Here is a 13,857-nt window from a genome sequence, read left to right as displayed (position 1 = left end):
TTTAACTATATTTTGAAATTATGGTTTATTTAATGAATTATAGGTAAGAACTTGTAGTTTTCTTTATTATCAAACCCTAAAATAATGAAATCACGTGGTTATAACAAGTAGCTTTGATGGATTTGACAAATTAACACAAACAAAATAGGAAAAAGGGTGTGAAAATGTTGTTAAAAGAACAAAAGGTTTATTGCCTACATTGGAATGAGTTGTGAATATATTCACACTATCCCTTCCCATCATTAATATATAAAATATTATCATGTTGTGTTGGGTGGGATGAAAATTTTGATTAAATTTAAAAGCTTAATCTATTGAGAGTAGGCATTTACAAAAGTCCCTTTCTAACACGTAAGTGTATATATATGTGAATTAAATTATTAGGTAGAGAGAGCTTGTGTTGAAAGAAAACGACCACCACTACAATTCCATGTGACAAAGACCCATTCCATCCCCTCATTGGCTCAAACATATTGCTAACACACAAAATTCTCAAATAATTTTAGTCTTTTTGAGTTTAATTACATCTATCCATACATTAATTGGAACATTTTTATCACTAATTTTTTAATTTATTAGTAAATATATATATGTGTGATTATAATTAAGTTGAAACTTTTATCAAGTTAAATTGATATAGTTTTATTTTATATTTATATATTACATATAAAAATAAATTAATGTATTTATGCCTTATAATGTGCTTGATTGAATCAAATTTAAAGTTTCATGTATATATTTAAATTATAATTAAAATTTCATATGTATAATTACATCAAATTAAAATTTATATATTAAATTAAAATTCATGTATAATTTTATAATTTATGCCGATATTTTTAACCTAAATTAGGTGAATATAATAATTAGTATTAAAGATTGGGTTAAATTATGGAGTTAAAAATAAAGAAAAGGAAAAGGGAAAAAATAGTATACATTTAATTCTGATGTATGACAAACAACAAATAAGAAGGCTCTGTTTTAAAGCTTCCCACTACCTTAATTGATAACTAAGGTTAGGTTTGGGTGTATGGTGGAGAATAGTGTGGTGTATTTAACTTATTTTTTATATTATAGTATTATTATAGTATTTAATTTTATTGTCACTGTTATTTTTACATTAATGGTAGGTAAACACATTGCTCACCTAAATTAACCCTAAATTTAATTATAAACTTTTTTTACAATGAAATAAAATAAATTCCAAAGATAAAAAATTGAGTTAAAAATGTATATATAGGCACAGAATAATGCGAAATTTATAAAATATATTATTTTTTTACTAATGTATGATTAAATAATCATTAATCATAGCTATAGACATCAATAATCAAGATATATATTATTAAATATAACTTACATCCTAATTAAGGTTGAAAATATTCCCTTTTTAAATAAAATCAAAATTTAAAGATCCAAGAAATGAAGAGTAAAGAACAAGTAAAGCAATATTTGAAAAACAAATCATTAATTGCTCAATTATTCATTGAAAAATATTTCTTATTATTAATTTTTTAGAAAATAAAATATTTAATTGTAAATTTTGCTAATTTTTTCCTCCATTTTATTCTAGAGCAAAATGTACAATTTATCCTCCAAATAAAAGAAAAATAAAAATTTAACGGCGTGAAATAACAAACGAGGGAAATTGTCTTAATATCAAGGTAAAACAAACGATATACTTAACGGCGTTATCTTTCATCATCTTCTTCCTCAGCTAGCCACCTTACACGCTAACACTGCATCTAGTCACCAACTGGTACTTAATGGCGTTTTCTCCGACCAAAACGCCGTTACTTTTGCTGCCGAAGGTAATAAAAGCCGGGCACCTAACGTAAAGATGATACCTCCCGGAAATAAAAGTCCCAACTTTCCATCTCACCCGTCCATCAATCTTGATCATCAAGAAAACCGACCCGGCACTCTGATCGGATCCTAAACTGGCGGAATATTCCGGTGCGATAGGCACTGAATTCCCATTGACGAAGGGTGACCAAACGTTGATCTCTTTGTGACCCTGGTACGTTGGAGGGATGGATGTTCGGAGGGTGATTTGTTGGTTCTGGTAGGTGGCGTAAACGTCGAGCCGGTCGTAGTAAATGCCGATTCTGTCGTTGGGGTTTCGAGAAGATAGAGTGACTTGGAAATTGGAGGTGAGGAGGTTAGGGGTGGAGGCGTTGAAAGCGTAGACGGTGGTGTCTTGGAGGATGAACCTGGGTTTGCTGGGACGGAGGATGGCCCATATGAGAAGAATTGTTATCAGAACGATTAGAATGAAGATTAGGATGCCGGCGATGATTCGCCGGAAGATTTTCCGGCGGTATTTCCCGTGATTGCCGCACTCTTTTACCGACATCGTTGATATAAAGTATATATGAAGTGAGAATTTAGGGGGAGAAAGAAAGATGATGAGAAAAAACAGAGCAAGTTAGCTCTCTGTTTTTTGGGTGTGTAAAGAAATAAACTTTGTGTGGGAACTTGAACGTGCTTGTACATTATATAAAAGAAGAGGAGAGAGAAAATGGATTCGAATTTTCGATAAGGGAACAACTACAAACCCGAACATAAACTATTTCAATAATTAAAAATAATAATAAATGATTTAACTTAATTATACCATAGCACTTAGGGAGTGGTAAAAGAAAGTGTATGCTTTTTCTTTTTTTTTTAATGTACATGAATTGATAGTGGAAAAGTTTAAGTATAATGAAGACTCATGGATGATGAAGGTGATACAAAATTCAATGTGGAAAATTAAAATTCATAATGTTTTGATTTTGATTAGAAGCTTGTCAAATTACTAATTATGCAAGAAACCAATTATATTTACCTATTTTTTGTATGATGGAGAAATTAATTCATCCGATTGATTTTCATTTGATAAAAGAATCATATTTTTAATTTTGAAAGCGAGTAATTAAGGACAACTAATCGGGACATCGATTAAGCATAGTTTTGATTGATATAATAACAAATTTAGCTCTTAATGTTTACATATTTTGTTAATTTGGTCTTGATTCTAAAAGAATTCAATAAATTTAACCTCAATATTTGTACATTGACACAAATATTGCAGGTTAAAATTGTTAAATCATGACCGAATTGGTAGAATATGTAAATTATAATAGCTAAATTTATGTAAAATTGGCGAAAAAATTAATATTGTGATTAATAATCCTTACTTATTCACTTTCAAAATTAATGAGGATTAAATTGCTCGATTCTTTTTGAAAAGTTGTTTTACCAAAACATACTTTTACACAAATTAGAATTTAAAAAAACATATTTCTATAATTTCTCTATCATTGTATTTGTATTTAAAAAGGAGTATAAAGTTGGAATCAATAATTTTAAATCTTGTGAAGAGAATATATATATGTAGTTGTTTAAAAGGAAAAAGCTGTTTGAATGAATTAGTGGTTAAATTCTATGAAGATATTAATAAATAACCCTTAATACAAGAAAAGAGAAATCACTTTTTTATAATAAATTACCAAAACCAAAAATAATAAGAAAGGTAAAATATAAAAAAGAAAAGGCAGATTACTGACTTTATGAATTATAGAGCTTTTTGGCTTAAATCAAAAATTTAACTTAGAATAAATAAATAAAAGTGAAATGGATAGACACGTTTTGATTTTTAGAATCGTAGAGACCCACGCTATGATGAGAGGAAAGTTTCCAGCTCTACTCCCACCGACTTTATTTGAGGTTCCAGAATATACACACCTCACCCTACTTATTTTTATGAGTGTTATTATAAATGTAGGAGGACGTGAGTTTGAATGTACTGAAATACATTAATCTCTTATTTATGGGTTGAGGAGGGATTATGAATAATTTTAAGCATTCTATCAAAAGAAACAGATATGATAAAAGAAGAAGAAGAAAAAAATTCTTAAGCGTAATTAAGGAATCAAGGAATTAAATGTGCATTGCATTACGTATTTGTATCGATCGAATAATTATAATTATTTGAATAATTCTAATTATTTTAAAATATTATTATATTGATAATTGAAATATGTTTGAACAAAATTCATATATGTATTGATCGCTACTGAAGAGGGAATGATTAAGCTCAACACCGATGAAGTAGTGCTTTCATATAGATGGAGGTGTGTTTAGAGATGCTGATGCAAACTGGTTATGTGACTTTTCATTATAGATAGGCAAGGACACAATTTTTAACGTTGAAGCAAGAGCTGTGTTACAAGATCTTCAAATAGCAGGAAAATGGATACAGAAAACTTGAGCTGGTGGAACGGCCAATAGTAAATTGGGGGAGTTACGCTTAATACACAGTTTGCTCAAGCGAGACTAAAAAGTAAGATTTCATCACGTTTCGGGATCTCAAAATAAAGTTGCCGATTATATGGTCACAACTGTTTGGGAAGCCTCCAAATTCAGTACGGAATATATTAATAGCTGAGTGTAATACTGTTTCTCTACATCATTAATACTTTAAGAATATAATCGTTTTATACTGTTTTTTTATGAGAAAAAATTCAAAGTCAAAATTTTAACATCTCAATAATAATATTAAGCTAAAGTTTCGTTGAATAAAATAAAATTAAAAAAAATATGACTCTTTTGTGTATAAATTATTATTTTAAAAGATTATCACAAAAGAGAGAAAGAAAAGTGAATTGCCTTTATGAAAATCCGAATTTTGTTTCAGTATATTTATTTAGTTAATTTTAAAAAATATCATAAAAATTATATTAATAATTTTACATTGACTTGATTAGTATGTTTGAGTTGAAAGGAATAAACATTTAGGAGTCCACAAACACAATTATACCATTCCCTTATAGCATCAACCAAATCATAATTTCTCTAACAACTTAAGACATAGTTAATTAGAATGAAAATTTTCCTTCTTGGAAAGAAATAATGATTTGATGGGTGGCTCATCCCACCACCAAATCTTAAATTCTAAAGTACCTAATATTTATTTTTATTTTAGATTAAAAAAACCCTTCATGCTGTTTTAGCAAGAAAGAGTTTGTAATCTATTTCTAAAGCTAAATTATCATGGCATTTCACCCACTAATTGAATGTGATTAATTACTCTTTTCTTTTATTATGGTTTACGTCACTAGCTCTCAAACCATATTCATTTCTTTTAATTTTGTCTCTAATTTTTTATGTTGGTATTTAAATTATTTTTCGATTATTATTTTTAGTCCCAAAATTAACGAGTTTAAAAATAAATAATCCATTCGATCGGTGAGAATGCACCACGTGTCTCTTCTTTTCTTTTTCATGTCATCTATGAAGTGTTCATATATCGATAGCATGATATATATATATATATCTAAATCTAGATCAAGATAAATCAAAACAAAACCTAAATTAAGAATTACTATAATTTACATTGAATGAAACTTAAACTTAACATCTCAAAATTTACAAAATATTAAGTTCATCATTAAATCAAAGTCTTCATTTAGGGTAGTCGGCCAGCCAAAAATAGTTGTAACTAAATGAGTGAAAGTCAAAAAAATAATGTTGCTTAGAAAATCTTTTCACATTTGAACCTACCATGCGAAGAAAATGTAATTAAACTTGGGTCCCCAAATTCATATTTATTGGACCCTTTTTTACTATTTCTAAGGAAAATTATATATAAATTTGTCTTCAAAGTGGTCAATAATGTGAAATCATAAAATGGAGTCGTACGTGTGTATGAATTTTCAATTAACATTAATATTAAATAAAGTATACTAAAACAAACCCAAACCCTTACCTTTGAGTAAACCAAAGTAATTAACCCAACAAGAAATACAAAATACCAAATAATTAGAAAGCAAAGAAAAAGCATCTACCCATAGAACACGAAAGGAAAAGCAAGGGAAGCACTACATGATTAAAATTATTGAAAATGTAAGTACCACTTAGAAAAAGTAGAAAGGTGAAAGTGTTTTCTTGGGCAGACTTTTCAATGCTTGAAATCATGATATCTTAACAACCTCCAATATTATATATATATATATATCCAACTTATCTTTACACACATATATATTTCATCGAGTTGTTCTCATCTATCAACGTTGACCTATTTAGTATTAATTCAATTATCATCAATAGAATAGACTTAAATATATGATATTTTTCTCAAATAAGTATATTAGTTAAAGATTTAAGAGGTTAAAAATAATGTAAGAATTTAGTAAAAATTGAAAGTATCTATTAGAAAGATTGATTCATATTAATCCTCTATTATTAGATACTTTCATATGAATAAAAGCATGTGAAATCCTTTTTAATATGAAAGGTTAGAAAGGGTTCTTAGAAACAATAAAAGGTCTAAAAACAATTTATAGGAAATTGAGTGGTAGAAGCAAAGGGTATATATCCCCCTTTTAAGAGGATGACAATTTGTGGTGGGCTCAATGTACAATAGTTTATAGGGGGTAGTAGGATCCCCCAATGTCAGCTTGTGGGCACTGACATTTAAGCTGATTCCCATCTTTACGTTTGTTCTGCAAAGTCCCCACCATGAATCTTCTTTGAACCTCTAAAACCCCATTTCTCCTTTGATTTTTGAAGTATATATATATCTCAAACTTTTATACTTCTTAATTCTTTATAGGATGATAATGTTAACATTTGAACTATGAATATATAATAGGACTTCAATCACTACTAGCTTAAAAGGGACTGTTAGCTTTTAATTATTATCAAAAAAAGAACAAACATTTGATCCACCAAATTTAGTAGAAAGGATTTTGCAATTAGAGAGTAATATTTTTACACGAGTTTAATTATTTCAATGTAGTCGTTTCATACTATTCTTTTTACAAAATAAACATCTAACGTATTGTATTAAATGCAAAAAAAAAATTCTTTTATATTTATAAACATTCATTAATTTGTTATTTTATATATATTTTCCTGTTACAATTTCAGAGCGTGTAGTAGACACGAAATTAGAGCGATAAATTTCAAGGAAATTAATTGTTTGACTAATAAAGTAGGAAGAAAGGTTCCAAGTCTTTGATTGACAGAGAAATTTGTTGCCACAAAACTCCAAACTGGAAAAAGAATAGCGGAAATGATGGAAAATGAAAGGAAGAGATTTTACAACCAACCTTATCAACCCACCACACCATTATAGATTGATTGGAGTATCGGTTTAGAATAAGGGATTGGACTAGTTGAATTAATTGAATCGATTTTCTCTATTTTTTAATAATCTATTCGATTGAATCGATCTGATCAATTAAACTAGAAATCAACGGTCTGACTGATTCGACTATCAGTTTAATTCTGAAACCATAACAGAGACACGCATATATAATATTATAAATTAATAGTTTTTCTATCTAAACTCTAAAGTAAAAAAATTAATCATACGATGGATTGAGCTTTAAATCAATTAATATATGAACTCAAGTATATTTAAGTACATATTTTCTTCTGATTTAAGAATTTAAAGTAGTACGGATTGTTAAAAAAATGAAATTAAAGTAAAGTGGAAAGGCATGAGGTTGAGTGAAAATGGAGATAACAAGTATTAAATAATGTTCACATTGAGGATTGCTATTTCCTAAGAGGGGGTTTTGTTCATCGAGGATGTGTATTGATACGAAGCAATATTGTAAAGAGTGTTTTGATAGATCCTATAATTTTGAATGGAACATAACTTACACAGGATAAACATCATACAACATTAAAAAATAGGTTTAATCTAAAAATTAAGGTTTGCTTAATAGTATCAATTGATAAAATATATTTAAATTTAATAAAAAAATTTAATGACGTTAACAATGGATTTCTAATTTTAAATCAAACAATTTAAGAAACTAAATCACTAAAATTAAAAGTAAATGAATTAAATTCCAAAAGACAAAAGAGTAGAGAGACTAAGAGCATAATTAAACCCATAAAACAATATGAATATAATACAAATATGTGATCCTATCGAAATATATAATATGATTTATGAATTTATCAAAAATACACTAATACAATATAGTTATAGGATTATCAACTCTAAATTTTAATAATTAGATTATATATAATTAAGGGGTAGGGGTCTTCAACATTGTTTTCATAAATAGGCTAGACCGACTGGATCAATAATCATTCGAGGTCTTGATCAAAAATAAAGAGTTAGATCAGTTGATCTGCAAGCCAGTTGAATTGGTTTAATCTATTTTTTAAAGAAAATTATGATTTTTAATAATTTATTCAATTGAACCGGATAAATCGGTTGAATCGGTCAAACTGATTCAACCATCAATTTGATCTTGAAAACTTTTGTGTTCAAAGATCAAACTCAAGATTTGATATTGTTGCTACCTCAAGTTGCTTATCTGCTAAAATGCAAAATTGTAATGGAAGTTCCAAATTGCAGTGGCCACTATGGATTAGCACTGCGGAAAACTGTGCAAACAAAATTAAAGTACCATAAAGGTTTTTTTATGCAGTTCGGTTTCCTTAAGTCTATGGAGCCTGGCTTAGTGAGTAATTTCATTATCTTTAATCACAAATACAACAAGTGGTTCACATTTATCACTCTCCAAGTATAGAGATCTCATCTTTGCACTTAAATACTAGAACACTCACCACCAAATCCTCCCCCTAAGAACTTGGGCAGTAAACACTTAACAATATTTATACGTATGCACTATCTCACATAACTGTTCATTAATGAATTAACTAGAATGCATTGAATAAGCTCTCATACAAAACCTATACCAACCTCAAAGCATGTATCCTATTTGTCTTGCTAACATAGAATCTATGTGAATACGAATATAACTCCTTGAAAATAGCTATTACAATCTCAAAAATCAAAGTACAATCAATCAAAAATCTTATGTCCAAAATAGTTACATAATCTTAATCGATCCTCCATGTTTAGGTAACTAATTTCGTTACTGCATATACTACATTATACAACATTGAGGTAAGCTATTAATAGTTATTGAGTGAAATGTTATGGCTGGAATTGAAGATCGAGACAAGGATTAAATTGAAAAGAATAGAAAGCTGCATAACTTAACTGATACAGGAAATTAGTATGAAATCGAGCTGAAATATTATATATTACTTGATGAATTGATAGTTTGAGGTCTCTGTAGAATACATACAAAGGTAAATTTGATTCGATCGGGTAAATAGCGAAATATGAACATTTCAAATATTAAGGTTAAAGGAATTTCATCATAAAGTAGACATTTCTGTTTGGTTGTTGATTATAATTTATTAGTTTTGAAACTAATACCATTTCATGAACGAATTAATGTTCGTAGTTAACGGTGAGGTCAGAATATCTTAAGACAAAGACGAAACAGGCAACAAATAGCATAATTATCTTTTTTTTTAAATTAAAGTGTTTATACGATTAATTATATAAGTCGATTTGCATTTTAGTTATAAGAATGACTTATGCTTGAATTGGTTAATTGAAAAGTAAAGTTTATGCTATCATAATTTGCTTCAATTCATGCTTAAATAGGCGGCTAAATGTACTAAATGATTGTGACCATAAACATGAGTTGAGGTATGTATTTACTTGATTAATAGCTATGATTGAGTTATGTTTGAAAATATGCGTATGTATATTTGATGGAGTGACTGCATTATAGCATCGTAACGTTATTTATGTTATAAAGAAAACCAATGATAAGCATGATTAGAGGCACATGTATGTTTGACTAGTTGATATAATAAGTATAAGTAGGAAACATATATTTGTGTGATTAAAATGTGATAATGTGATACCATCTTTATTGTAAATGAATGAATTGTTTAAAGAACATATGATAAGATATATGCTATGGACATATAAGTGTGAATTGAATTGAAAAGAAGCTTGGGGGCCGATTGTGTATTAAGGAGCTCATAGGCCTGGGAATGACATAAATTTGTGGTATGAAAAGAGAAGTATGTGCATATATATTTGTATGCATATAGAATTGGGTGTTAGCATGATTATGAGCACATTAAATTATGCAGGAAGATGATCAGCATAAAATATATTGCACATGCATTCTTTTATGTTGAGTTAAAAATAGTCACATGGATTAACTTACATTTGTTTAAATTATTTTCAAATCATAGATTAGCACTAAGTGTTTTACTCAGTGTATGACTTGTTTTTCCCGTGCGCAGATCAGGTTTAATTCGAGCTTTCTAAGTATCGATTTCAACATCCAAACAATGATCCTGTGCTACGCAGGGTTTGTAATCGTCTTATTTTATATTACGAGGGCATGTACCTAGGTTGAGTCACTTAGTACCTAATTAAGTAGATATGCTTTTAAGTTTGTTATGTTAAGTTATAGAATGGTAATTTAGTTTGTTGTTTGTGAATAGACCTTGAGCATGAATTAAAATGTTCAAAAGTGTTGTAAATGTTATGCTCTTGGTGAATTAGGTTTTTTTTGGTTACAGCATGTGAATAGAATACGTTTGATGCATATACATATGAGTGTGTAACTTAGGACTTCCATATTTTGATTAATATATGAAATTGATGTATATGTTAGTTAAGGCTATTGAGGTTGTTGGCATTGGTTGTATAGAAAATTGAAGTTTTGAATATGTTTTGGTTATGTTAAAAATGTTTAGTTAATGTTCATTTGGTCTAAAATAAAATTGAAATAGGTTTACATGGTTATGCCTTTAAATTGCAGGTTTTGGGAATGTGAAAATGTAGAAACAATTAGTGACGTTGCGACATCGTTTGAACATCATTGCGACAAGGAGATCACGTTGCAACGTCATGTGCTTGTCATCGAGACGAGCTTGAGTTCCAAGTCATGGCGTGACGAGGAATCCCATCACGACGAGACCAAGACAGTGAGTCACATCGTGACGAGGAACTCCCTCACGTCAAGACGTCAACCTTGAATTTTGAAACTTTTCATTTTAGTCCTTTTTCGATTTCGATTTCAATTTAGCTTTAGAGTTTCAGTATACTCATGCAAAGCCCAAGAATGATTGTATTACATGTTGAATGTATAATTATTTGATTTTATCAATAAAATTGCATAATTTTAAATGTGAATTTATCATAGTTGCTCTGACAATGAATGTGACATCCCTTAAATCGGACCTGGCGATCGGGTCAAGCATAGGGGGTTATAACTTAATGAACAATATGCACTCTCTCACGAAACAACATATTAGAATCAACTCAATAAGCTCTCATACAAAACCTATACAGGCCCCAAAACATATGTCCTATTCTGCTTGCTAACATAGAACCTATGTGAATACAAACATAACTCCTTGAATATAACTTTTACAATCTCAAAAATCAAAGTATTATCAATTGAAGATCTAATTTCCAAAACAGCTTCATGATCTTCATCGATCCTACATGTTTCAAAGGTTGATTTGATTCACATGAATCCAATCCAATCTCCATATACCAAGGATTGGTTTTTCACAGATGGACAAAGTATCTCTAATAAAACAGCACAGAAATAAGTTTGTAGAATTTCTCAATTAAATTGTCAAACCAAATAGGACAAGTATTTAATTACCCCAGTGGCAATATTTAACTATCTCAGTGATAATCTGTAATTAGCACTACCAAACACCACTCAGCAACTCTTAATACATTTTACCTCAACATATATCAACTAGTACTTCATTTTAATGGAAGTCCTATACTATTACACCACAAGCTGATTGATAATTAAAAGTTATATATATTATATGGAGTGTATAATAGTTTTTAAGTGCATAACTTTGATCCTGTAATTTTAGAAATTAGATGCTACATATTATATAGTGTATAATGTACATATTTATGGAGTAATAATAAATTCAGTCTCTAATATGTACTCTTTTATTACTTTGGTCATAATTTTTATTTTATCTTTTGACCTTCAATCTTTAAATTTAGTTTTAATGATATTAGAGTGGCAACCCATGACAGATCTACATATACTTCATTCTTGACATGAATAATTTTTAAAATTTTATGAACTTTTTTTAATTTTAATAGTTTATATATATATATATATATATATATATATATATATATATATTTATTTTCATGAAGTATAAGTGGACAGTCATGCGAACAACCATGTCACAGTTGTATTAAAATTCTAACAATCTTATTAAGTTTTATATTTAAAGAAAAACAATTTAACTAAATTTTAAAGGTTAACATTGAAAAAAATAGAGAAAAAATAAATCACCCTATTTTAAACAATAAAATGACTTTTTATATTGGACTTAAATAAATTAAATCTAGACAAATCATTTCTTTTATAATTTTTTTTAGAATTCAACTCAACCCATCCTTATTTAACCTATAAATAAGGATTATTTCTCCTATAATTCTTTTTACTATAATATAAAAGTTATTAAATGATTAATAAATTTTGTGTATTTAAATTTAATTTTTAGGTTATGTAAATTATGTGTAGATTTTATCAATTATTTTTTCAATTTAAACTGTCATGTGTGATGCTACCCAACTTTAATAATATTTTAATTGATTTTACGTAACATTAAATTTAAATTAACTGAATATAATTCAATTATTATTAATGAAATGCTCCTAAATAAGATGGGGCTTTGAAGGTCCTTGGATTTTGTGCTCAAAAAGCAAAGACAAAAGTTCCACATGTGTTTTAGTATAATACGATGGATTAATCTGTTAATTAATTTATTGGGCAAATTTTATGATCAAATGGAGCGTTTTCATGTGTCATATGCTATTGGGTCCCTCCCACACTTCATATTCAATGCCTATTCAACCGCAAGCATCAATCCAACACTGTTACTGTTATGACAACGAAGTTACGTCTATGAGAGAGACCAGACCATTGGAAATTTAATTTGTTACGGTAAATTATAATAAGGTTATTCAATTATTAGTAATTCTACATTTTTGGCATTTATTTTTAAAAAGCTATAAATTGGTCATTAAACTATTAGTAAATTTATAAGTTTACGTCATGGTCGCTCAATCTTTGTATCATTACTCCCTAACTCGATAATCTAAATAGTATTAACAACTCAAATCCCAAACCCTAGCAAAGTCGTAGTCAATCTCATGCCTCACTTTTAAGTTTTAACCCAACAATCTCAAAAATCATACATTCTTAATCCCCTCACCATTTCTCGTTTGATCAAAACCACAACCTGAGTGAATCCACAAGCTAGCTATTCACACACCCTTATCTCGAACTAGCAACCAAATATCACCGCAACCACAATCAAAGCTAACAAAAATAACAAATAAAAAAGGAAGAAAAAAATATCTTGTTTCGGAGAGCCCTAAACAAGATCTAAGATTCGGTCAAGAGTAAGTTGAAGAGTTTCAAGTGGTGGCAGCACAATCTAGAATGTCAAGAACAGGAACATATTGGCGTCAGATGATCATCCAACGACAGTGGGCAAAGATCGGGGAGCTTCTTTTGCTAGGGATTTGGGTTTAAATTAGTAGACTTTTATGCTATTTCAAGAAAAACTAGACTATAAAGTTGAAAGAGAGGAAGTTAAAAAGTGAAGAGATTATTGAAATACAATTATAAAGAGATATCTAAAATCCTAAAAATTTCAAATAACTTAAATTTATTAATTAACTTGCAACTTATTTTAAATTAAATGACCAAAACATAACATAAATTCATTAAGATAACTTGACTGTAACTTATGGTATGAGAAAACTTTTGATAATCTGTTAAAATCCATTTCTTTTGACCTGGTTTTTCAAGAGTGTTCTTTTATCCAAGGGCTGATTAGCCTGCCTGAATTTGACAAGTACTTTTACACATCGGATTGGTGTAGTCTGAGTTGAATTTGAATAATAAAAAATATGTTTAAATTTAAATTTAATTATAAAAGCATAAGAAATATAAATTAAAACTATTT

General features: G+C 28.7%; 1 protein-coding gene across 1 annotated transcript; it reads right to left on the bottom strand.

Annotated features, from left to right (window-relative positions):
• Positions 1-1,529: 1,529 nt before the first annotated feature.
• LOC105786297 (NDR1/HIN1-like protein 1) lies at positions 1,530-2,477 on the bottom strand. The gene has a single exon (XM_012612675.2). The coding sequence runs from the start codon at positions 2,354-2,356 to the stop codon at positions 1,727-1,729; it is 630 nt and encodes a 209-aa protein (XP_012468129.1). The 5' UTR covers positions 2,357-2,477; the 3' UTR covers positions 1,530-1,726.
• Between the last annotated feature and the right edge of the window lie 11,380 nt (positions 2,478-13,857).

This window comes from Gossypium raimondii, chromosome 1 (assembly GCF_025698545.1).
Source record: "Gossypium raimondii isolate GPD5lz chromosome 1, ASM2569854v1, whole genome shotgun sequence".
Classification (NCBI taxonomy): Eukaryota; Viridiplantae; Streptophyta; class Magnoliopsida; order Malvales; family Malvaceae; genus Gossypium; species Gossypium raimondii.
The sequence above is the reverse complement of the archived record's forward strand: the minus strand, read 5'-3'. Positions and strand labels throughout refer to the sequence as shown.